The 26,417-nt window shown below is 41.8% G+C and overlaps 1 protein-coding gene across 1 annotated transcript in view; it reads right to left on the bottom strand.

Moving 5' to 3' along the window:
* Window positions 1-24,523, bottom strand: part of SYNE3 (spectrin repeat containing nuclear envelope family member 3) — a 35,802-nt gene extending 11,279 nt beyond the window's left edge. Inside the window, exons 1-16 of the mRNA XM_059819717.1 lie at window positions 24,365-24,523; window positions 21,499-21,671; window positions 20,747-21,056; window positions 15,632-15,793; window positions 14,560-14,904; window positions 13,278-13,414; window positions 11,161-11,308; window positions 10,199-10,381; window positions 9,789-9,932; window positions 8,685-8,819; window positions 7,557-7,718; window positions 6,667-6,830; window positions 4,174-4,300; window positions 3,843-3,998; window positions 3,027-3,176; window positions 1,571-1,609 (exon numbers count right to left, since the gene is read on the bottom strand). Coding sequence (XP_059675700.1) covers window positions 1,571-1,609; window positions 3,027-3,176; window positions 3,843-3,998; window positions 4,174-4,300; window positions 6,667-6,830; window positions 7,557-7,718; window positions 8,685-8,819; window positions 9,789-9,932; window positions 10,199-10,381; window positions 11,161-11,308; window positions 13,278-13,414; window positions 14,560-14,904; window positions 15,632-15,793; window positions 20,747-21,056; window positions 21,499-21,671; window positions 24,365-24,508 — 2,679 coding nt within the window. The 5' untranslated portion in view covers window positions 24,509-24,523. The remainder of the gene's footprint in view (window positions 1-1,570; window positions 1,610-3,026; window positions 3,177-3,842; window positions 3,999-4,173; window positions 4,301-6,666; window positions 6,831-7,556; window positions 7,719-8,684; window positions 8,820-9,788; window positions 9,933-10,198; window positions 10,382-11,160; window positions 11,309-13,277; window positions 13,415-14,559; window positions 14,905-15,631; window positions 15,794-20,746; window positions 21,057-21,498; window positions 21,672-24,364) is intronic.
* Window positions 24,524-26,417: the final 1,894 nt, after the last annotated feature.

The following is a 26,417-nucleotide window of genomic DNA, read 5'->3' as shown; positions in this document are numbered from 1 at the left end:
TGTGCTCTTGCTGTAGGCCTAATTGAGAAGTGTTTGCTGCCTGCCATTATGTTATTCCACTATCCTTGAAAATTAATTGAAGACTTTCATCTCCTTCAGAGAAGTTAAGGAGGAATAAATACCACCTACCCTGAGGCAGATGGGACAGATGAATTAAAAAATAATATCTAATTGTGCAGTGGAGATGTGCTTATGCCTAAAGCTTTTGTTTTGTTTTCCCCCACAAACCATTTGACGCAACTAAATCACATGAAAGCAGAGAATTCCTTGATCAGTCTTCTGGACTATCCCCTTAGGCCTCTTCTAGGGAAAAGCAGCACTACTAAATGTTCAGCTGCCTCTACACCAAGTATTACAATGTCACATTGTTTTTCCAGCCTGAAAAATTCTGGTGACCTTTCTGTATGACCAACAGTACCGAACAATTAATGCTGAGCCAGACAGGCAAGAACAGAAACTCTTTGGGGGTTTTCAGGAAGGCTGAACTATTCGGGGGACGTGTAAAAACTACCTTACATGGGTCAGTATTTCACTGGGGAAAATATTGGAGATGCTACTCCACATTTGAGTACCAGAGGAATATCTCATCTGAATGAGGAAGTCTTGATTTCTGGACATACTAGAAGTGCACTGTACTGTACCCTTTAAATATTGGTCTCTTCTAAAGAGATTTTGCAACAGGAGAAATCAAGGGTTTGATTTAACTTAAGATGATTATGTGATTATGTTCCTGCAACATGTTATTCATCCAATCTACTTTGTGTTGAGCAAATAAAGCCTTATTCTATCCCTTCTGAAAACAAAGGGAAAGTGAGATGACAGTACAGAGTAGAAGCTAACAGTGTCTATAAACAAAGCAAATTGTGACAGAGAGAAAAGACTCAGTTCAACACTGCTCAGGTCAACAGAAAAACTCGCTGACTTTATGAAAATGGGATCAGAAATGCTTCTTGGGTTTAATAAGAAACTGGCAGCATTTTGTTCTCTTTAAGCTTCTCCTTATCATCTCCTGTACTGCTTCTGTTTCTGATGTCATCACTTCCAAAAGAAAATCCTTCACAAGAGGAATTCTGCTGCTTAGAATAAGGATTTAGTCTAATAACATTAGATAAATCTCTTGACTTTCTCTGTTTTCCTGCATTAGAAAAAAGGTGGGCTGAATGATCCAAAACAATTTTTTCAGAAGTCTCTATAGAATTAGAAGTCCCATTTTCAAAATTATTTTAGGCACTTGGCCCCTAAAACTGTTAGAGTGAGATCTGGGCTCTTCCTTAGTCTCTTTTGAAAAATGAAGTAAGTTCATATAGCATGTAGATGTATAAAAACTGAGTTCCTCTGCTTTCCCAGGAGATGGATATTTAGCTTCTAGGGATACAGTAAGCATAGCTCAAGAGTAAAAACTCTGTAATATTTTTCCTTTTAGAATCTGGAGAAAATAAACATATTTTTAAGAAAGGCTCTTAATAATCAAATTAATCTCAAGAATCTTTAGAAAAGTTTAATTTAAAGTAATTATCTGCAAAATGTCTGCTCAAACATTTTTTAGCTTAATGATAGGAAACTGTCATACCTTTCTGAATCTGTCTGTTTCTTCCAAAGATCCAGGAGTCTGTTTAAAAGAAAAAAAAAGAAAAAAGAAAAGAAAAAGAAAAAAGAAGCATGAGCTTAAGTTCCCAGTGGGGCCTATAAATGAGTATTCACCTCAGAGGGGGTGTTTCTTTCAAATTCATGATCACCTGGATAAAGTGAACCAGCAGGAGATTTTTTTTTTAATGAGTTTTTTAACACACATTAGGCAGAAAGCTGAAATGTTTCCAGGTTCTTGACCATTTGAATCAGAGAAGCAGTTCTCCCAGCAATAGCTTTGACTTTACTGACACCTACTGACTATATTTATGCTTCCACAAGGTTTTCGTCAACAAAGCGTAACTCATCACAATCAATGGCAAACAATTCTTAGAAATATGCTCTTTATTAATACAGCTTATTTATGAGCTTTAATTATGCTTACCTTCCATGCACTTTAAAGGATTTGTATTCTAAGTAAGCTTTGGATTTGAAGACAAGGTTTCCCAAAGCAGAAGATTTTTAGGTGCCTCAAATTTTAGGTGTTTGATTTCAGATACCTTCGAAAGCACTTGCATACAGAAAGTACCTGTAATGCCTACCTGTAAAGTCTAATCCTCTGATTAAGGTATCTTGAAGTTGAACACATAATGTAAGTAGTTAAGCTAGAAAAATCTTAATTAATAATTATGTACATTTACACTAAGAACACGGGAATATCTTTAGCATGCCCTGGAATATCTTATATATGGGGATGAATTCTGCCATTCTTAGCATGTCTTATGTATAACAACTCAATAACTTCTTTAATTGTTTGGTTCTTGCATTAAAATACCTCCTCTTTATTTCATTCCAAATCCTTAGTCCGTCAAGACAGTTTCAAAAAGGACTAGGTCCTTCTGTGCACACTTACTTTCTGAGTCAGTTCAGTCTGTGGCTATTCTGATCACTCTGTCTCACAGCAGGAGACACAAATAATGAACAGCGAATGTATTACCACAGGAACTGTTAAAAAAATAATTCAATGGAGAATGTTGTGTGGAGAAAGGACAAAAAGCTAGAAATCCATGTGCCCAGAAGTAGGTACATCCAAAGTACTACCCCCAAGTAGTACATCCAAAATATTCACACACACAAACACCTCACAGTCCCCAACTGCGTGCATCTTTGACAACAGCCAACTGTCATTCTGTTTTGAACCTTCCATTTTGAGAAATATTCTGAGCATTGATTACAAAGGAAGCAAGATAGCACACAACTCTTATTTTAATACAAGAATATTTGTCCTTGTATTTATAAACCCATGGCTATGTTTGTTCTGTCTTTGACAGCATTTACTAAGGGGAGGTTTTAATTAAGCAGACACACACACGTACTGTTGAATTATGACTAGCAATGTGAAGCAACCTAAAAGAGCAATGGCAGAGATCAGCAACTGTGAATTGAGTGCTGTCACCTACCAGTGAACTCATGGACTCTTTCAGCTTAGATTTGTAGAGCATCCATCGGTAACGCAGGTCCTCCAGATCTTCAGAGTTTCCAATGACAGGATGAAGATGAAGAAGGTCCTCAAAGAGACGCTGACCATCAGGCACACAAGACTGCAGCTCCTGCAAGCAAAGATAAAGTCAGCAGCAACTCAGAATTCAAGAAGGCCCCACTTTTTAAATCTAGCATTCGAAAGAACAGTGGTACTAAATCAAACTACTGGGTACTCTGGAATAGTGCATTTATTTTTGTTATTGCTTTTTTGGCCTTAAATGATATAAAAGGGTCCACTCATCTGCAGGACTCCTGTAGCCTTGGATATTTCTGTTTGTTTTCTTACAGCATCCATTGTCATTGCATCTGGCTATATTCAACAGAAAGAGAGTCAGGCCAAATACCAAACACTGATTTTAATGAACACCTTCACCATACCACACTGGAAATGTCCAGTCCAACAGCTAGATGCCAGGCTTCTCCCTTCCCTTCTACCACTCCAGCTCTGGCAGACCTTTCTTAGCAGAAGGGGTGAAATACTGTTCCTAAATCCCTGAGTTTCAGCTACTCTACAGTCTCCTAAAGCAGAGACTGTAGTGTTTGAGGGTGGGGTTTTTTGTTTCGGAGGGTTTTTTTGGTTTGTTTTCTGGGGGCTTTTTTGTTGGTTCGTTGGGGGGGGCATGTGATAGTTTGGGGTTTTGTTTTGTTTTTTTGTTGTTGTTGTTTTTTTTAATTCTGAAAGAATTTGCACTTATTGTAATCTTTGCCTTCATCTTCATCCCCTGAAAACTAACCTCCAGTTTGCTCTGGTGTGCCCTGATTTCCTCTGTGGAAGATGAAGTCACAGCAAGAATTTTGGTCAGTTTGGTGTTTTCTCCTTGTAACCAGTCTTCAAAGTCACGTAGGAGCTTCAAGTGGCTGCTTGTATTTTGCCCTTCTCCTATCCTCTCCTAGGTTACAGAAAAACAGGAACAAAAAAGCCCTTACTGTTATGTCAGATGTTTCATCTGAAGGCCTGATTCCAAGATCTTAACCTCCAACTTTATAACCCATAGTATCAGATGAAGCCAATAAAATTGTTCTTGTGAAGCTGATATGAAGGCAGATACAGACCCCCTCTCTCACCTTCTTATGGTTGGGATCTACATCTAAAAGATGGAAGGCAGGTCCAGACATCCATCTGCTGTCCACAAATGCTATTTTGTTCTTCTTATCAGCCGCTGGTCTATTTAACTGCCATTTTTTGAGAAGACTTGAAAACACAAAACCAGAGGCATCAGTGCAGTGAAACATCTAATGATGAGACATACACATTTTGACTGGGGCTATGGGGCACGCCTCTAGTGAAATAGCACTATTATTATTATACTATTATTACTATTAATAGTACTATTAATATTAAAGTTATTTCCAGCATCTTTTTAACAAAAATAAGATCAAGACAGGAGTGTCTCAAAGCAGCCCCAGTCCTCTAGTTCTAACATTTCCAAGTGTTTTGTTTTCTTTTATTCAGGGGAGTGAGGGATAAAAAAACCCACTACCTTGACAATATACCTTCCAGTCTGGTAACAGCAGGCAAGCCTTCCTCAATTTAGTCATTCCATTTTTATGCCTATACTGACACTATTTATGAATATACTCAGACATGTAGCACAGAATCACAGAATTACTACGGTTGGAAAAGACCTGTAAGATCATCAAGTCCAACCATCAACCCAGCACCACCATGCCCACTAAACCATGTCCCACAATGACATGTCCACACATTCCTTGAACACCTCCAGTGAGGGTGACTCTACCACTTCCCTGGGCAGCCTGTTCCAGTGCTTCACCCCTCTCTCAGTAAAGAATTTTTTCCTAATACCCAGCCTAAACCTCCCCTGGTGCAACTTGAGGTCATTTCTTCTTGTCCTGTCCCTAGTCGCTTGGAAGAAGAGACCAACACCCACCTCTCTGCAACCCCCTTTCAGGTAATTGTAGAGAGCAATAAGGTCTCCCCTCAGCCTCCTCTTCTCCAGACTGAACAACCCCAGTTCCCTCAGCTGCTCCTCATAAGACTTGTGCTCCAGACCCCTCACCAGCTTCGTCGCCTTTCTCTGGACACGCTCCAGCACCTCAATGTCTTTCTTGTAGTGAGGGGCCCAAAACTGAACACAGTATTCGAGGTGCGGCCTCACCAGTGCTGACTACAGGGGGATAATCACTTCCCTGCTCCTGCTGGCCACACTGTTTCTGATACAGGCCAGGATGCCATTGGCCTTCTTGGCCACCTGGGCACACTGCTGGCTCATCTTCAGCCGGCTGTCAATCAACACCCCCAGGTCCTTTTCTGCCGGGCAGCTTTCCAGCCACTCTTCCCCAAGCCTGTAGCGTTGCATGGGTTTGTTGTGACCCAAGTGTGGGACCCGGCACTTGGCCTTGTTGAACCTCATACAATTGGCCTCAGCCCATCGATCCAGCCTGTCCAGATCCCTCTGCAGAGCCTTCCTACCCTGGAGCAGATCAACACTCCCACCCAACTTGGTGTCATCTGCAAACTTGCTGAGGGAGCACTCTATCCCCTCATCCAGATCATCGATAAATACATTAAACAAGACCGGCCCCAAAACTGAGCCCTGGGGGTCTCCGCTTGTGACCGGCCGCCAACTGGATTTCACTCCATTCACCACAACTCTCTGGGCTCGGCCATCCAGCCAGTTTTTTACCCAGTGAAGAGTGCACCTGTCTAAGCCACGAGCCACCAGTTTCTCCAGGAGAATACTGTGGGAGACAGTGTCGAAGGCTTTACTAAAGTCCAGGTAGACAACATCCACAGCCTTTCCCTCATCCACTGGGCGGGTCACCTGCTTATAGAAGATCAGGTTGGTCAAGCAGGACCTGCCCTTCATGAACCCGTGCTGACTGGGCCTGATCCCTCGGTTATCCTGCACGTGCCCTGTGAGTGCCCTCAAGATGAACCTCTCCATAATCTTCCCCAGCACCGAGGTCAGGCTGACAGGCCTGTAGTTCCCCGGATCCTCCTTCTGGCCCTTCTTGTAGATGGGTGTCACGTTGGCAAGGAACAGTATTAAATTTTAATACAGACCAGCAAATACGAGCAGCAGTTCGACACTGCACAGTGAGGGCAAAATAAATTAAGTCTACATTTGCCAGCTAAGAGAGGATTTTAGCTCTGTTTATACTCTTCCAGGTTTGCAAAAGGCACAAATCCCAATGCAGATACAGCGTTCTTGGAGATACCTCCAGATCAGACAGCGAGGAGAACAGGAAGGTGAGGCAGAACAGCAGAAGTCCCCCAGTCTATGTCCTGTTTCCTCTGATATGAACCGGCAGTACAAGGGTGAGCCAGGTCCTAAGGAGACACTGCCTACTCCAAGAGTGAGGTAAAGGCAGCTTCATAGACTGCTCTGGTCCCTGAATTCTCTAATATGGTTTTCTTGAAAGTAATGATTTCCAGATTACAAACAATTAAATAAAATTTCATCTTGCTCCTAGCATTGTAACACAGCTGTTCACTTTTACACAGCACAGAGCAGAAAGCATCAAGTGTGTCTGGTCATATAGCAGTAAAGAGCATCCCCTTGAAGGGACATGAGGAAGACATACATGAACACCTACCCAGTTGCCATCTCCTTCAGTGATCTCCATGACTCCTTCAGCTGATCCAGCTCTGCCTGGACATGGGCAGTCTCCTCTGGGGAAGAATTCTCCATGACCAGCTGGCCATGAGCTTCCACAAGGTGCAGCTGGATCTCCTTATCTGGAAACTCAGCTAGCCATCTCTGAAACGTACAGCCCTTACAGTTACTTCTAGGTATCCTGGGTAAAGCAGAGGCTATGTCAGACTGAAGGCCATGTTCAGCCCAGGACTATGCTGGTTCTGTTGGCACTAGCTAGAACATACCTAGCAGGAAAAAAAATATGCTGTGGATTCTTGCAAAGAGCCAACATAGGTCAAAGAGCTGATGGCAAAACTTAAGGGGCGCAAGCCGTCAATGCTTCTGTAGCCTTCCCATGAGATATCTTGGTTTCCCATATGAAGGCAAAAGCTGCCAGCTGAAGTAACCTGTCAGAGTGAATCTAGCATAATACTGCTACACAGGGAAAAGCTAGCGGCTGTGGAACAGCTCAGTTCAACACAGTATGAGGTTAGCTAACAGGGTAATAATGTTCAATGTATCAATGAGTACATATAGGCAAAGGTAGGTATTGTCCCGAGAGATCACCCTGGCAGGAAGAGCTCTTTTTAAAATCACCTATCGTTTGATAATACTTTATCCATCTCAACAGTTCTTATCCATTTCTCACTGTTCTTGTCTTTTACCTAACTCCACATCCCACACCACAGGGCAAAGCAGGGAGAGAGCAGCAACTAACAGTTATCGCAGGAGAAACAAACCATCATTACTCTCCCCAGTCAGGAAACCCTCGCTAGAAAACCCCTGCCCTTCATGTCTGAATACTGCAAAGTGAATAATTAACATCATACACTAAGATGCTCTTCTCACCTCAAGGTCTGCCACCCTGCCCTCGGTGTTCTGCTCTCCATCAGCACCCTGGTAGGAGTCAATCTTCTCTGTGGTTACTGTGATCCACTGCTGAAGGTCAGAGAGTTTGTCATTATATGCCCAATGCTTCTGAACGTGCTCTTCACTCTGCTGTATCATCACCTACAAATGATAAAAATATGTCAGCAACTAAACACAGACAAAAAGCAGTTTCATTACTGGATCTAACACTGTAACTACTGGCACAGAATCTCATGGGCAAAAAGAAAAAAACCAGCTGTTAATGAGACACAAAAAACTTTATCTTTTAGCATCAGCGGCATAGAAAACACCTACAAGCTCCTGCAGGCCTGAATTCAACCACATGGGGGGGCATTAACCACTAGAATAGCTCCCTTCCTTTTCAGCTGAAACAGAATAAAGAAATTTTTTTTATATACCCCAGTCGATATCAAATACTTCTTATAATCCCTGAATCACAAATGAATGTACAGACTTTTTTTGGGAAAAGTCCAGTTCAGTGATAAATGGGATTATTGAGATTGAAATTAGAATTCCATAGTGCGTACTAGGGTAACACTTTATCATATGTATTTTTATGGTGACCTGCATAACCATGGTAATTTTACAAGCTCTTCTTCTGAGATTGCTTTGGAAGGTCCTTTTATAGCTATGTTTACAAGCTACAAAATGCCTCAGGTCAAAACAAGTAATTATGCAATTGCAACACTTTGCTCTCATTAACTTTTAGGTCACAAAACTATAAAAAAACAAACAGTTTGATACAAAAGCATTATCCAGGCATCTGTGAAGAAGTCCAAGCACCTCCATGATAATATAACTATGAGGTCTTTTGGTCAGAAATCTCAGGCCCACTCCAGGAATAATGTATATAGATATAAAATCTGTGTGGATGGTATCCTATCCCAAAGGGAAATCACATTACAGATAATCAGAGAATTGTGGAAGAGATATCAAAGTCATAAGAATTCAGTGCCTTCTTCCCCTGAAATGAAAATATCTGTCACTCAAAGCATATAATCTCATATGCTCAAAGATTTTTTTTGTATTTTTAAATAGTGGCAACTGACAATTCCTCAGGCAACTAAAAACTCTTCCTTATGTTACCTCCAATGATCTCTTCAGGGCCTGAGAGTCAGCTGAAAGTTGGTTCATTTCATGTCTGTGTGTGGTATTTGACTGAACAAGCTTCTCTACCTCCTCCATTTGAACTGCAAGCTCTGCCAAGTCATCTTGGATCATCTGCAGAGGAAAGACAGATTCCATATAGGTAACGTGCTAGATGTGGCATGGACCTCCACAAAACATACACTAAAAGTAGTTTCATTTGACAGCATGAGGGGGGAAAAAAAAAAGGAACAATCACTGTCATTAAGAAAATTTTTTTTTTTTGATGTCTAGAAGCAAACGTTTCCGAAAGAAATGAATGGACGTTCTTACATATTACCAGCTGATAACAAAGAAGACAAGTTGCTGAGAAGCTGCCAGAGGAGACATAGCATAATTAGCGAAGTACTGCAAAGAACTATGATGATACCACCCCTGTGGTCACCAAGGGTGAAGTGGCACTGTATAGCTGAATCACCATAGCTCACCATGGCGAAAAGGAAGGGTCACATCCCCTCTCTCTTCCCCTCCTGCTCTTCTCTCCTTTCTCCCAGCTGTGTAGTCCCACTGCATGCCTTGAGCAGGCTCTACTGCATGTTGGATCAAAACACTAACCAAGTGGAAAATTATAATCTTTTTCTGTTGATCATCTTTTTCTTATCTTCGCCAGCTGAATTAGCCCACGGAGTAAGTAAATCCTGCACGTGTCAAAGCTGGGACAAAATAAAGAGCAGGAAGGGGGGATGCAGAAGGAGGTGGGACGATGGGAACTCCCTGCTTTTGGAGGGAGTTAGATGGGTTCAGGTTATCTTGTTCAGTTTCCCTCCTAGGGGGATGTATCAGGATACACTTTCTTTAGCAAGAAAACTAGCCCAAGAAGGTGTAGCACCAAGAGCTTCCAGCTGCTTGTTCCTTCCCTCAAGCCCAGTTTGCCAGTTCTTCAGCTGCACTGCTTCAATTTCATCTACTCCATGCTATAAACTGTACCAAATGAAATTATCTAACACAGGGGACAAGGTACTGAATACCTAATGCTAATAAAATATGAACAAACAGGACCACAATTAACTGAGGATATCACAGTCAAACGTTACTGTGATGTACCTGCAGTCTCTGGAGTTGTGTCTTTTTACCCAAGAGGTCAGGCCGTGGTTGCTTCTCTAGATCTAATTTGGCTTTGATGACAGATAATTTCTTCTGCAAAGGTGCGAAACCAGCATCAAAATCCTTATGTTGCGATATCAAATTCTAGATGGAGAAAGAAGAAAAAAAATCCAGCATTCAACATATATCCCTTGGCATTATCTTTTGTCAATGTCCATTTCACACTCAGAACAAAGACCAAGCTACAGTATGCAACAGACCACAAGTTTAATTGAATATTTGATCAACCTAGAAAAAGTGATTGGGCAAAGCTAGTTACTACTAAATTTGTATCTATAAAACTGGCTTGGTAAAAGATTGCTCATTGTCTTTGTCACAGACAAAGACTGTATACGGGCTTTGAAGCTCACCTGGAGTTTGCTCTTGCTTTGCAGCAGACTTTTGTGTAGAATTTCTCTCTCCTTTGAAGCTTCAGCTACTTCTTGCAGGAAAGACTTTGCTTTTTCCTCACCAAGGATATTGTTTAGCAAATCTTTCTTCAGCTGTAATGTCATCAACTTCTCTTTGAACTGGGAGCTTTCAGCTAGAGCAGCCTAAAGGAGAAAAATTCTTCCAGTGAAATCATACAAAAAAATTAAAAAATAAAAACCATATAACCATATTATTCTCACACAAGTCACACAACCAAAGCAGTATGACAAAGTCAGGTAAAAACAGCATGCTGGGCCGACAAGGGGTAACAGAAGGTACCTGGACAGTGCCCAGTTAAAGGAAAAGTCTTCCTGATAATGTTAGAAGCACCAGGGCTGCATCCATTTTGTGAACAGAAATAGAGGAAAGCTGTACTATGGAAAGAGTTGTCTGTGCAGAGGAGAGGCCTAAACAACCAACAGAAAGGACAGCTTGAATGCTCATCCCAAGGATAAACTCCATCCCTGTTCACAGACACATTTATTCTGGAGATCACAGGGATGACAAAGTAACAAACACACCTTCCTGGGCACATGCAGAAATCATGCATTATAATCCCATGACTATATTACTACACACTTCTTAGCAGAGTCCATAGACTTCCCATCCAGGGAGATCTGGGCTAATGCTAAACAATATTGTCATAATTGTTAAAGATATCTAGCACGTTAGTTCAGCCTATTCAGTTGACAACTCCAGTTAACCAAATGGAGGGCAGAAAGTAAGACATTCTGCTACAGCTAGAGATGAGTATTGACCTCTGTACTGTGAGGTTTCCTGCCATACTGGAAAGGCCCTTCCAGCTGCTGCTGTCTGGCAGCTGTACGCAGGCAGCTGCTGGCGTACTTTGGGCAAACACAAACCACGTATCAGTTTCTGAACTTAGTGACAGGTTTGCTACCTCAATGTGAGCCAGCGCTGGCTCCGGAGTCTCTAGGAGCATTTGGACCGATGGCTTCCACTGTTCAAAATCTTGCAGGGGATTTTGGAAGAGTCTTCTCAGTTGTGTTTCTGTATCAGTGCTCATTTTAGATGTCTTGCCTCTAACACTGCAAGGATAAAGTGACAGCCGAGAGAAGGATTATGAAGAAATCCAAGTCCAAACATCCTATTCATCAAGGCACGAATTAACACAATACTCGTGTGTAAATTGTATCCAACACAAAAGCCTCAGTCTTTTTTACTGTCTGAGCCTCGGGTTTCTTACTGACAGCTGCTCTGTCAGTCAGAGTCATCCAACAAAACTTCATTTAGACACCGTAAGACACATTTGTCTCTTGTGCAACTGTGTGTCAGGAATTACTTTGCCTTTCTAGCAGCCAGCAGTCTTCTCTTGTATGAGATCTTTCTTGGCTGCTACCATCAGCATGATTTAACAAATCGTATTATCGGAGCAGTCTCACTGACTGATGGGAGGAACAAGCCAAGAGTGTCTAGAATTTAACTGCAGTTGCCTGTATTGTTTTACGTATTACCAAGTCTTTGTTCCTTTAATAAAATACGTTAAGAAATCTTTGATCACCCTATGTTACCTATAAAAAGAGGAAAATACATATTTTTTTCAGATACAAATTTTTAAAATTTTGCAGAATCACTTGTATTTATTTTTATATATAAGTGATTCTGATAAAAGCTTTGTGTTTGTATATATATGTATACACATACAGGCACAGCTAGGTATGTTTGTATATATACACATATTGAAAAAAAATAAAATCAGCACACATTCATTAAATACCCAGGCTTCTCTCACAAAGACTTATCCAAAATACAACTGAGTAACAAGGCCTAGCAGTGACACATTCCCTGCAGCTGCCTCCTGTTTTCCTCAGCTTTCCTGACCTCCCAGTTTGCAGAATCCTATCTCATATAACAGAATGCAGCCCAAACTATATAAATCATATGGGAACAGTATCCTGCAAATTCACAAGACAGGCAGGCAAGAACAATGCCAACCAAGATTAATACTGCTTTTCTATAAAAAGGGGAACAATAATCTTACCTGTGCCACTGAGACGTTATGGAGCTAAACAGAGGCAAGCTTGCAGAGGCCAAAAGCTCCGCAAATAGAAAGTTCTGACATTACATGTCCTTCACCATTTGCTCTGCTGCCCCTGCCAGGCTCAGCGTGAAGCTGCCAGATTTTGCAAAAAAGCTTTGGAGAGAAGCTGGCAAAAGAGCAGCTGCCATTTTCTACTCAGAAGCAAGTTCTCCTGCTTTCTCTGCTGCTCTTTCGACATCGTTTATTTGTTAGTTTTTAAATTGAAATACTTTCCCCTAATGACCTATAACCCTTCCAGCAGCAGAGCATACTGTGCACTGGACAGAGGAAAATAAGCTTGGATACAGTAAAAAAACTGACCTTTCTTTTTCCTTAAAAAATGCTCCTTTCTTCTAGTTTGCAAAATTTGCTCCAGCTTCTTTACTTCCTGATTCCAGGCAGCCTGGAAACGGAAACACTGAAGTCTGGGGAGAGGCTAAACTTTCAGAGTTTCCAACAACCCAAGGCAAGTTGAAAACAGGAATCATGCATATATGCTGCCAGGAGAAGGGGAGTAAACTCTGCCAAGTAATTGCTAAGGCTGATGAGTCATCACAACAAACTCAACAAGAGAGGGCCATAATTCTTCTGAACCGTTTACTACTACAGCTCCTGCCCTGATTTTCTAGTTGCTGTCATGAAAGGCAAGCAAAATACATAAATTATTACTATTAAATGCTAAGAAGATCAAATTAGCTGCCAACAATCTAATTTTCTTTAAACCATACACAACATTAATGATGCAAGATAATTGCTTGAAAATGGCCAGCAGCTTACAGCTCCTAGAAATTGGCTAAAAATTAAATTCAGGTTTACTGAAATGTAGAGGAAGATGTAATTAACAAAAGCCTTTCTTTTCTACCCATCACCTACAATCAGACGGCATATCACTTTTTTCTTAGGCCCTTGTCAATCCCTTCAATGTCTGAGAGAAGATTCCCTCCACCTCCCCCCAGCATAATCAGACTTCCCACTACCTTTGATACTGCTGTATTGCAGAGACAACACTCTCAGCATGTGGCTGCACATCTTGGGAAAACCGTAGCAATTCCTTAAGCTGAGCCTTCAGCCTCTCAACCTTGGACTCTTCTGCAGCCAGAGCTGCTCTCGTTGCCTTAATCATAAAAATAATGAACAGATCACATCTCATGTAGTGTCTGGCACATGAAATGAAGAGATAAGGCTGTCCCTCAAGGTATTCACAAGTACCCTTTCTGCTGCCTTTTCTCCTGTTGTAATGAATATGGACTTTCCTAAGGCAGAAAACATTCTCAGGAACAGTTTTGTTCCTGCAGGCTCTCTCTCCTCACACTGCCTAGCCTCTGCATCTCATCTGCAGGGTTCACTGACTGAACAGAGAATCACAAACAGGCCCAGTTTCAGTTCACTGATTGCAGTATATAACATGAGATACATTTTTGGAGCAGTCTTGACCACGTCTGTTTACATGTATAGATCTTTCTCAAACTTATATACAGAATGTTAATTCTAGGGTGACATAGGGAAACAAAACCAACAAAACCCCAAGCAAATATAGCTGGATTGAACCAGTCTGTATTTTGTGGGTCCTTTTTGCATATACTTTTCCCAGCCAATCCTGCTGAGTTCTAGGCATGCATATAGCAATGAAAGGTATTTTGAGAAAAGAGAATAAATGCAAAACCAACTCTCAAGAGGAATGAGTGGTAAAGATTCTTATCTACTTTATGTGTGACAAACTTTTTGTACTCATTTTTGCAACAGATTTATTTTGGTGTAAATCCTGGATTGCTACAAACTTGGGCCTTCTTAGGAATGAAGGGGTGTCTGATGATAAAGGAATACAGGTACCCACCTTACACAGATGAAGGATATAATATAAAAATTGTCTTACCAAATACCCCAGAAATATATGTATTTGTGTGCGTGTATGTATGTATATATTTGTACGTACAGTGAGGCATTATTTTTCCTGCTTCTTTTTAAGTAGAGCAAATTGTGTTGTTTGCTCTGTATTGCGCTCTTTTTGCATATGGTCCCTTTGAACTCAAGACACAAGCTTGAACACATCCTTCAAACCTGCTCCCTCTGTGCAGACTGAGATAAAGGTTAGAATACTTGATTCCATTGTTGCTATTCACATTTTCCTCAGTCTGTTCTGTACACACACGTACTCTTTCCTTACCACCTTTAACCAATGGGACAGACACCTGTTGGATGTGACTATGCATATTCAATCTATGACTGCTGGTTTTAGGCATACAAAGGGTAACAACTCACGTTGCATTTTCTCCACAGAGTTACAAACTCGTCTTCAGTCTTTTCCCTTTCCCCAGGGTCCAGGTCACTTTCTAGTCTCTGTAGATCTTTTTTCAGCTCCTGGACATCTGCTTCTAATTGTCTGGCTTGGGACTCGTAGGCACTTTCTGACTGTTGGATCTTGAGCAATCTCTCCTCCTCCTCACTACTCAGCAGTTTCAACTTCTCCAAGGCTTTTCTTAGCTCTTCGAGTTCATCCTTCATTCTCTCTGCTCCGAGTGGGGAGGTATTCTGAATCACTCCTGCACATTGATTTTCAAGGTGCTTCCATTTCTTTCCACCGCTCCTAATGTTTTTGGCAATTTCCTGCAGAAAGAAGTGAAATAAAGATTAGCTGCAGGAATGGGAAGTTGGAGAAAAAGGTGAAAGCAGTAGGAAAATAAGACCACCTCTCCTGGTTGTACATATTTTCTTCTCCACTTATTTCAAAGTGACCAGAAGCCAGGGTTGGTCATTTGACTGCCTTCTCAGTAATACTAACTGCCACGATTTTGAAAATATTGGCTTGATTTTCAGAAATGCTTGTCATCTGAGGTCCCTGACAAAGAAAACAGGAGCTGCAGGCAGTAAGAAATACTAATAATCAGATCTCTGAGAAATTTAAAGCCGAACAGTTTAAGCAGTGGCACCAAAATACTGGATACTGTTCTCAAAACTGGTATTTTTATCACCAGCAATAAACTCTCAAACCCTGTGAGCCTTCTGGCTTTATTTGAATCATGTTTACCAATATCATTGATTTAAACAAGTTTAAAGGGCAAGATTTTCAAAGAAACACATAAACATAGGAGATCAGGCTTTAAGAAAAACAAAGCAGATCAGCCTGTGACTCATGCTACAGTTGGGAGAACAATATGTACTAACAGTTATAGGACCTGATACAACTCTTCTCCCTTAGCCCATCTTACAATCACCACCTTATTTTGTTTGGGTAATTCTTTATCAAGTACACTCTTGCATGGTTTGAGAAACATATACAAGCATGGAGAACGCACAATCCTGGCTCACTGTCAGAATTATATTGTTTAAGGACCTTCAGTGCCTTTAACTTGTCCTCTGCTGAAGACTTGGTTGCTTCTCCAATGCAGCAGTTTAATCTTTCTGTCACACCATTCAGCCACGATTGAAACTGGTTGACATTGGTGCTGTACTGCTCATGTTCCTTGGTGATCTTTTCAAGCAGTTTCACTCTGCTCTGTAACAAGAGACATCAGAAGCCGTGAGGACAGTGCTTATTTAGCTCTTTTTCCTTTACACTAACCCAGAATTTATAAACAAGACTCCCTTTCTGCGAGTCCTGATAGCAGTTGGCCTCCACAGGAATTCACAGTTCACCTCAAGAAACAGGACACAAAAGGACATAAAAGTTTGTCCCCATCTTGGTTGTGCTGCAGGCTCTCAGTGGCTAACCTCCGAGGAGACAAATTGCAAGGTCCTCTCAGGTGAATTTCTAGCCTCCCCTTTCCAAAATTTCCTATTCTCTCATTAGAAAAAGAAAAGAGACAGAAGACTGTTTCTGGTTTTGACTTTGGGAGACAAGCAGTTATCTTCCTCATGCTGGTTAAAAATAAAGATTAGCACACAACAGATTGACTTTGCCTTTCTGTCAAAATAAGAATAAGAGAGACTGTGCTAGGGGCATGAAACTTGTTTTTAAGTGTTCCTTATTTAAGCAGGCTGTATGGAAAGTGACTATCACCTTCAATCACATAGCCCAGGAACTTTCATACTTATTTAGTTAGCAGATCACAAACTATCCTGTGGTGGTATTGCAGACCCTGGAAGCAAATTTAAGCCTATGGGAAGCAGGCTTCATTTTCTCAGTTACTGTGTGTGCTATAACTGACAACCCCTGAACTTACAGGGGCCTGCGCATCATGAGTTGCTTCCCTCTGATCCAGCCTGGCACCGCTCACAACAAGGCAGAATCACATTTGCTCAGACTATCCTTGTTTGTCAGCTGAAGTTTAGGCCTTGCTGAAGAAAATTTTACACAAATCACAAGGAATCCTGTTCTGTTGGTTCACTAGTATCATACCCAACCTAAGTATTATTTCCTACAAAATCAGACTGATTTTTTCCTGCCCTTCACTAGTTGGCATGGAGAACAACTGAGGTACGCTACAGTTAAATTAGAAAAAATATTCCTTGTGCAATCCATTTAGTGCTTGCAGCAACCTTGAAATGCTGTCACGGACAATGGGGCTGAGTTTCATTTTGCATCATATGGGACGCATCCCGTGCCTCTGAGCAGAGCTTCATCCCAGCTGCCCTCCACAGAGAGCAGGGTGATAGCCGCAATGGCAGGCAGAGTTTCAAAGTCCCCTCTGTGTTTCCCTTGTCTCTCTGAGACTCTGGACATATCCCCACACCCACCAACCTGCCTGAGGTAGCAGTGGGCCAACGCCATCCTGTAAGCCCTTCTCCAGCCAGGCCAGCAGAAAGGTGGCATGAGCATCAGTCACCATGGGATCTCCCATGTGCTGTGGGGTGGTGGTCCCTCTGGGACTTTGCCCTTCACCTTTGGGACAGGTTATGCCCACGGTGCAGTACAAAGCCACCACTCTCCAGGTGACACCACATCAGTCTGTGTTTTCCACACTGCCACTGCAATCTCTGCTGACTTGTGCAAATCAAGAGCGACTCCCCTAAAGTTAGTTGACTTGCTTTGGGACAGAAGAGGGACAGCTAAAGGACAACTGCTTCCTATGGAGAATGAAATGCTGCCCACTTATTAGGGCAGGACCTTTAATAGCATCACCTATGCAAACATGGGTTTGGATGAGACCAAAAAGCAGAATTATGACTGCAGACTTCTGTGGCCAAGACGTACCCAGCAGAACACCTTACTTGTTTGCTAAATCCCCTTTCCTTAATTCTCAAATCTGCAGAGGTGCATACAGGTTAAACGATTCTCACCTTGACCTCAAGTTAGGGACTTGTAGAATGCAATCTTACAGCGGTGTAAATGGGCCAAACATCGAAGTGAAACAAGTCAGCCCAAGCTTATTGATTACAGGGAATTAGGCTAATTTGTTGCACTAAAAGAAGCTCCAAAGGGAGCAAGTCAGAATAACAAAGCAGAGCTATTCTTAAACTCAAAAGTCTTGCACTAATATATAGAGAGTTAAAAAAGAAGTCAAAATGACCCAACCCCTGGCCAGGCTATTCAGCCAAAACAAAGGAGCGCACAGTTTGGATGCTCCTACTGATCCATGAGGTCAAGGAAGAGATGCCATGGATCTGGACAGACTGTGTTAGCTGTCAGACCAAAGGCTTACAAAGAGCTGGCTGAGGCTCTCCCCCTGCAAGAGGTTAGGCAGGGAAACTTTCTAATGAGTTAACAGAGACAATGTGGACTGAAATTAACTTGATATGCTCAGACATATTTGATATATTTGACTAAATATCAACATACTGTATATCGTAACTTTTCTTACCATCTTCAGTCATCATTTATGCTAAAACCCACAACCATCTACCTCCGCATATTATTATTTTACTAGGCAAAGGAAAGCACATAGGAAATGGCTGCCACATCAAAAAATAGTCCTGTCAATGTAATTAAAAGAAAATTATGTGCTTTTAAAATTTGGGAATGATAAGGACACACTAGGAAAGAAAAAAAAACCCCACCATTTGCTCATACCAGAGAAGCAATGTCACAGGCAAACCATTTAAGAAACACTGTCCAAGAGCATGCCTTCTGATAGAGCTGGACAACTGCACAGGATCTAAAAATGCTCTTCAAACAGAAGTGTAATCTACAAACACCAGCAAGCCTCCTCTGGTAGGCAGCTCAGGCATTCAGCTGGCATCTGCAAGTCACATTTAGCCTGGCCTCTCATCATGTGAGGGGCTGGAGCAATACCCTTACAACTCCTGAATCTCTTTCATTCATTCCTCCCTCCTGTTGGAAGAGGTGGCAGGGTTTCTCTAACTAGTGTTATACTTTCCAACACGATTCCCAAGGTGCCTGTAACCTTGGCATTAGCTAACAAACTCTGCATTTACTTCAGTTGCAAAATCCAAGGCTTCCCAACTCCCTTCTTTGTTCCGTACCTCCTGGGGGAGGGACTTCTTAGCTGGATTCTCTCACTCCATCCTTCTATGAAATGTGGCATTTGTAACCAATGCCAAAGAAAAGCTTTTTCTAGCATCTCAGTTGGCTGGAGACATAAAGACATATTTTGTCTAAGTACTATGAGCCACTTCCTGATCTCATTTACACTAGCATGTGTGCAAGTCAGTTAGAGCATTACACTATGTAAAACCAGTCTCAGAGAGGTCACATTCTGGCTCTAAGTATTCAAATGACTTCTTTGAAAGAACTGCCTTATTAAAATAGCTAATGACTGTCTCCTGCTTCAAAACCAAAGACAAATCTTGCTTAGAAGGGAGTGAATGTGAATTTTAAATAGCAATCTAGATAGACAACACCTGAATTCCCAGGAACCTTCTTATTCGTAAATCCAGTTGCCTTGTAATGAAGAGATCTACCTTTGAAAATAAATAATCAACGTTGAGACTCAAGTCTGCTGGTGGCTTTACAGCCCCTCTGTGGCAGCTGCAGTTACAGAATTTCCAAATATGCTGTGGTTTTTGGAGAGAATTATTAGCAGTAATTTTACCTTTATGGCTAAAAAACATCTGAATTTCATGCTCACTAAAGGTGCCAGCTCCAGGGTTTTTTCGTTGTTCTGGGTTCAGGGTGTTTTTTTTTTTTGTAAACAGAAAAAGTATCTGTAGAGCAAGCAGAGCAGTGGCACGAGCATCCCAATGTTCCTGTTCTTCCAGTGTGATTTGAAGTTAACTTTGTACAACAGCACCCAGGGAGGGAAAGCATACATCACTGTCAGGCTCCAGTTCTGGACTGGGGTATACAAATGGAAGGCAACATTATGACAGAGGCAGATAGCAGAACCAATGTAATGAAAATGATTTGCATTTGCACAAGGTAATTCCAGCCTATGGAACTCCTGGAAGCCTCTGTGAGACAAAGACTAGATTTAATCTCTATATGCTTGGGACAGATGTGTCTATATATATTTCAAATATCCGTTTGAGTATTTCTATTGATATGGGCTAGTGAGAAGCTGAATTCTTCAGCCCACCTGCAGATGTCTGCTCCTCAGCCATGCCACATGGTCCAATCCCATCTTTACCTGAGTTGTAGAAGTGAAAAGTATGAGCCTTATCTGAAATCTTTACTCAGGAATAGGGTACAAGGAAACCACTGGCACCGAAAGATGAACTGGGATGTCTTACACTAGCCTATCTAACAACTGTTCAAGCTGGAAGATTAGCATCAGGCAAGAATTAGTAATTGTGTGCAGTGGAAATCTTTCAGATACTGGAACTGGCCAGCTGAGCTCAGTGTTGGGCCACAGCTGACTCCCACCTCCGTGTTTCCCAGTTCTGCAGGCAGGGAGTGCAGCTCTGGATCTGGACTAATGCTACTTCCTCCAAGGGTGCGTACATGTAATATTCCCTGGCTCCGAGAATGGGTACTTTGCATCTGGTTATATGAGGATCACTAACGTGCTGAAAGATGAGGAACAATTCACAGAATCACAGAATCATTAAGGTTGAAAAAGACCTTTAAGATCATCAAGTCCAATCATCAACTCAACACCACCATCCCCACTAAACCATGTCCTGAAGTGCCACAAGACTGATTCGTCCCCTTCTGCACTAAAAATGCCAAACAAAAATTCTAGAGAAGGAAAATGTATATAAACATACCAAAGCTTTGTGCCCAAGATAGTAGATATAAGAGACGCATATGTAGAGAGGATGTGCAGAATTATCAAGAAAATTTAAAATAACCACTTTCACTATTCGATAAACCCTTTTATAAAACTTTATACAGAGATGACCTAAACCAATATTCACTAGGTCACAGCAAGCAGCTTGCAGTTACTTTACAACAACATACTATAAAGCACAGTGTAATAGCATCTCAATTAACAGCTTACTTTGGGACATGATGACTGTTGCAAACAGTCCACTGACTGAAAGAACAGGGGTCCTCAGCTCTGTTTCTTTTTGCAGTCCTACCAGATAAGCCCTGTCACTCAAGAAGCAGATAGCAAACAATGCCGTATATTGGTGAAATCTGAACACCTCCCACTCTTTATAGGTGTACCTGAGCTTCTTCCCTGATTCCTTCATATTCCACCCTCATTTTCTTCTGAACATCTTCATCAACGCTGGGGTCACCTATCCTGCTGAACAAGGAAGCAGCTTCCTCTAGCAGCCTTTCCAGCAGGACTGACTGATTTAAGACATCATTCAGCAGAACCTGAGCATGGCTCAGCTGCCAATGCTTCTCCTTTAGGCCAAGCTGCAACTCAATGTCGGGCTCCAAGGTCACCCTCATGTTGTGAATCCATGCGTAAAACTCATCTTGGGCTTTCAGGTACTCGCTCCAGTGCAGCCAGACCCACTCAATACGGCTGTTGGGAAGAGTAAGAGAGATAAGTTAGACGAAATTATGGTGGGAGCAGTGAAGACTGGCAAGCTCAAAAGGCCTTAAAAGCAAAGGACAAGGTTCTCAGCAATTTTAAGCTGCTCTGACTTCAGAGGGTCCAGATTCACTTCCCAGGCCCTCCCTGCTCTGGGGAGGAAATATTCTGTACAAGGTCCCTGTGCCTGGCAGAACTCATCATTCCAGACCATGAGGTGGGCTGGCCTGGGAAGGCAGAGACGACTGAGGTCCCATTCACCCTCTCTCCCCACACAGCCCCTGACATGCTCATGGGACTGGGATTAGCAGTGATTGCTATCTACAATCCAAGCAGCAGAAAGAGGCAGGAAGCATTTTATGAAAGCACTGGATGAGACAACTGCCTCAACACACCAAATAGCAGTCTTGTGCAAAGAGTACGTTTGTCTTACCTATGACAGTGAGTAATGTATATGGCTGTCTCTTCCCACAAGGCTTTAATGTCTTTCAGTTTAGATAGTACCTCATGCTTCTTATCCTCACTGATGCTGCGAAGAGCAGCATCTGCCTTCACAAGAATCAAGTCCATTTTCAAGCTGCCTTCTGGTTCCAGCGCACGTATTTTCTGTGAGAAAAACAAATAAGACTGAAAGCATGAAAAGAAAGCAAGTATAATTGATGAAATTTAAACTTTGTTTTTACCCAGGAATCGTGAAGTCCCTGCTGCAGAGCCTCTCCTGAAAGGAAAAGATGAACTCTTCTTCAGACTTGTTTATTCTTAAACATTCTAAAGGACTGAATTTAATTGAAAACCATGTAGCAGTTGAAAAACATTTAAGTTAGCTACAAAAACCAGGTAATTTTCTATCAAATATCTGTGGCTATGTTTCCATAGCTGTCATAAAGTTATAGCACTATGTTGCCACATGCCAGTTGTTCTACCCACCTGCCAAAGAGCGTTGACACAACACGGTACACTGCAATGTCTCTATTTTAAGCTCTACTATAAGAAATCATGAAGCATATTAAAAAAGCTTCCTACTGCAAATAAAAGTTGGCTCAGAAAACAAGCCAAGAGAAATTAACTAGTGGAATTTTCTGCCTGCTACCAAATTTTGCTTTGACCCTAAATTGCTAAGTTATGAATTGGTGAAAACATGTGTCTTACACAAATTGGAATGCCAGGAAGTCAAAGTTAAGCCATCTAATTTTAAGTAGACACTTTTCCTCTACCCAGAGATGGAAAATCAGCACAAATTCTGTACAATATAACAGATGAATTAAGTCCCAATTTGGATATCAGCTTTCAGCATCACTTTATCCAAACTTCTGATACCATCAGATTAGCTTTTATTGCTGTTCTTCCACGAACTCCTGGCAAACTCCAGGCTTTCAAGTTTGAAGGAAAAGCCTTCTATAATGAAAACACTGCGGGTTTCAAAATCAGCAACTACTTCTGGAAAGTTAAGGCCTATGGGATTTGTTAAAAAAAATCACATCAGTTATTGCAAAGGTGAGACCAAATCACAAGATGTTGGATTTCCAGTCTCACATTCTGGGAGAAGACTGTTCTTTTGGCATGTACACAGCGCATCTGCATGTGACATACAAACAGGTGTTTGGCCAAACTATCTACTATGAAAAGTGTGATTAAAAGAATCCAGGAAAGCAGGGTAAAGGGTAGGGCAGAGAAAGAAAATAAAAGCCATAGCTATCACCCAACAGGAAAAATTTAAGAGTAAAACTGTGTTCTAAGCCTGACGTTTTTCCAGCAAGTGAAAGCAAACAACAGCTGGAGAGAAAGCCATGGCTGTACGGGCTGTACATTTTTCTTTTTTCAAATCTGTTTTTTAAAGGATTTCTATCCTCAGCTAGCATTTTCATTAACAAATTAACAGAAAATAAACCACAGGAAGGAAGCATGAAAAAAAGGCAAGCCAGATGCAAAAAAGAAACTGAAAAATGATCACTGGATTTGAAAACAGCCAATAGGTGAAGCAGTAAGCACATCACGAGGGAACGTGAGCTGGGCAGGGAAGCCAGGCCCAAAAAGGAGGCCCAATGAGAGAGCAGGAGGTGGATAAGGTACACACAGGAAGAGAGAACAGACACCTGTTATTCTTTAGAATGATGAATTTCTGAAGTCTGAATTGAAAAACTCTTCTAACATGATTTTGTGCGTGTTATAGACCTCCTCCAAAGCCCACAGAAGTCAACAGGCTTCAGTTCAGCTCATATAAAATAACCACAAACCTCTAAACCTTGCATCTTGCTATCTCTGCCACGAATGCACCCCCTTTGCCAAACTACCATTCTCCCTACTCAAGTTCCTGTATTTTTTGCATGTTTTTGGAGACTGTACATATCATAGTTTTCCAGACAAAAGGAAAATAATTTAAGGGCAGAAATAAATCCATAGTCCAAGAGGAAATACCTCAGATTTGCATGATTGACATGCAAGTCTAGCCACCATCCATCCCTCCATGAACAGTCTCTCTATATTAGGCCAGAGGCAAGATCCAGCCTTCGATGAGCCACAGTTAAGCAAAAAGGCTGAAGACATCGCTGTATCACCATGTAAACTATCTCGCCCTCCATGTAAGCCTGCAATGTTTTGTTGGAGTTGTTAAACTTCTTCAGAAGAGGCAGTCCAAACATGAATAGACACACAAAAACAAAGACTTTTGGATAAATAATGATGGAAAAGATTTGGCCATTTAATTTAAAGAACAGACTAGTTAGAATTAAAGGTAATACAAGTATAAAAATGGTTTCAATATTAATCATAAAAATACCACCACTCCCTCTAATCACGAATGGTAGAGATGGGGCAAACAGGAGTGTTTCATTCTCTGACATTACAAGAACAAGATAACATCTAATGAAACTGAAGTTAATGAATGTGAAATCACAGTAAGAGAGCAGGCACAATCTGCAATGGGATCTCTGTGAGAAGAGTTATACAAGAGATTAAGTAAGAACAGAAAAAAACCGAAAATATAAAGCATTTTCCTTAGAGAGATTATAAAGGGGAGCTGTAAACCCACTTATCATCAGGGCTTATGGAAAAGGACAAGGTGATTACTCTAGAACAGCCCATTACTAGGACACTGCAGTCTTTCTCTATCAGTGCCAGAGTCCTGGAGGAGACCGAACACTAATGTGATCTGATTCTCTTGTACTATATGCTGGACTCCTGCAAATCACTATCTTTGCAAGCAGCGACTCAATTGTTTCAGGTTTGAGCATGCTTATAGGAGAGTGTAAACATTTTAACCTGGCAAACCTGCTGCTAGTCTTCCATCGCTCTTCCCTTACCTCAGTCTCTCTCAGTCTGGCTTCTAGGGCAGATCGGGGTCCCTTGGTGTTGTCATTGATCCTCAGTCTCTCTTGGATGGCCTTCATCCAAGCTTCTGCATTCTCCACGCTACTGTCAAATTCATCCTGTAGCTGCTGAGTCATTGCATTCGAAGAAGCTGAAAGGATAAGAAACAGAGAAGTAAGTAGGTTTTGGTTAAGACCTAAACAGGAATGCATTCAAGGCAACCTAAAGGAGCAAGGGAAAAAAGGTAATGATGTTGTCGCTTTCCTTTTTAATGATAATACCAAAAAATGTAGCAGTATCAAGATTCAGTGGAGCACAGAGAACACATTGACACTACGGCTTTCCCAAATGAAAATATACCAGGAAAAAAAAAGAAGGTGGGGAGCTGTGGGAGGCTCCATTACAGTAAACAGATTTAATTCAAAGCTTTCAAATGAGATTAATCTGGTGCTTGTGGTGTATTCCAGACTGGCTACACCAATCAAAAACACTTTCTGTCTCTTCCCAGAGCCTAGTCAGTACAAAACTCTCCCTGTGCCCTTCCAGGCTCATGTACCGAGCATCTGACACCAGACTAGCAGAGCACTTCAGTACATGCTTAACTTAAAGCTATATAAACCCTTTAAAGCTGGCGAGATCAGGGTCAGATGCTTAGGCCCTCAGGTAACTTGTTCTGCTGAGACCATTGAGAGGTTATCCGAATGCACATGCAGTAAGTCTGGGATATGCAGACACCGGGAACTGGCCAGCAACTGCCAACACAAACCACTCACAAGCCATCACACGGCAATATCAACACTGATGGATTTCTTCTTTTGCCACCTCTTTTATTTGATACCAGGCTCCAAGTTTTTAATTTTCCCCTCCCTCCCTCTTGTTGCCCCTTCCCAATCAGTGGGCGAGTATGATGGTTGGTTGCTCTGTCTTCTCTGTTTAAAGCATAAGCTCTCTGCTGCCCAGATGGCCTCCTTTGTGCCTGTACAACAGAGGAGAGCCATCCTACGCTCGCCCTTAGGCACTGCCATACTAAACTTGACTAATAAGGATGAATCATAACAAAACCCACCGCAGGTCAGCTCTGCTGAAATGAACAGAGAGATAGCCATTGACATTAAATGGTATTGGATCACATCCCACAGCTACTGCCAGCCAAGTAGTCAGTGTCTCTTGTAAATTAAAATATTCTTCTTCTTTGTTATTGATCACTGAAATGTTTTTCCAGCACAGAGTTTGCGCGTTAATTACTGAACCCAAGTTTATTGTGCAGAATTCAGTTCCACAGCAGCCCCCTCCGTTTCCATGAGACAATTCATGTGGAAGAAAGTGTTTGGTGCGAGAGGCAGAGCACGGCTCTTGGCGAAGCTCGACCAATGGTGTTTTGTAACCATTTTAACTCTCGGCAGCTCAGTCTTTACAGGGGAGAGCCATCCTGCTTCTGCCCACCGGCGGAAAGCTTCCCAGCATCCTGCTGATGTTCCTGCACGAGGTAAAAGGATTCATGCAATATTAGATGTCCTCCCCCATAACTCCCAGTGCATTTTCTTCCACATTAGACTAGAGGAAACAATATGTTAGTGTTCACAACACTAATGTCTGGCAACAGAAACAGTCTAAATTGTTGCTTCCCAGCCTTCAGCAGGCTTTATGTTCAACAGGTCCCAGAACAGAGCGAGAGAACTGCACCTCCAGAGCAGCTACTGCCCTACCCATGGGGATTACTGGAGCAGAGGATGGGTCAGACCTCCATGTGCAGACAAGTGGAGCTGCATTTGCATGGAAGAGGGAATTCCTTCCTAAGTGGGAGATGTGAAATGGGGCAGAATCCAAAGCTGTAACTCTCAGAGCTAGAGGGCAGTTTTAAGAAGTGTGACCTCATCTTGAAAAGATTAAAGAATAGAACAGGATGTACTGGATTTAGTGAGGGTGGTGTGGCATGGGGCAGCTACTCCCTCTCTCAAATATAAAAAATATGACAGGATATATAATTAAAGCTAAAATCATTGACTTACATCACAAGAGTCCTAAGGATGAAGCCAGCTAAAGGAG

Source organism: Gavia stellata, chromosome 7 (genome assembly GCF_030936135.1).
Source record: "Gavia stellata isolate bGavSte3 chromosome 7, bGavSte3.hap2, whole genome shotgun sequence".
NCBI lineage: Eukaryota > Metazoa > Chordata > Aves > Gaviiformes > Gaviidae > Gavia > Gavia stellata.
This window is presented reverse-complemented; position numbering and strand designations above follow the sequence as displayed.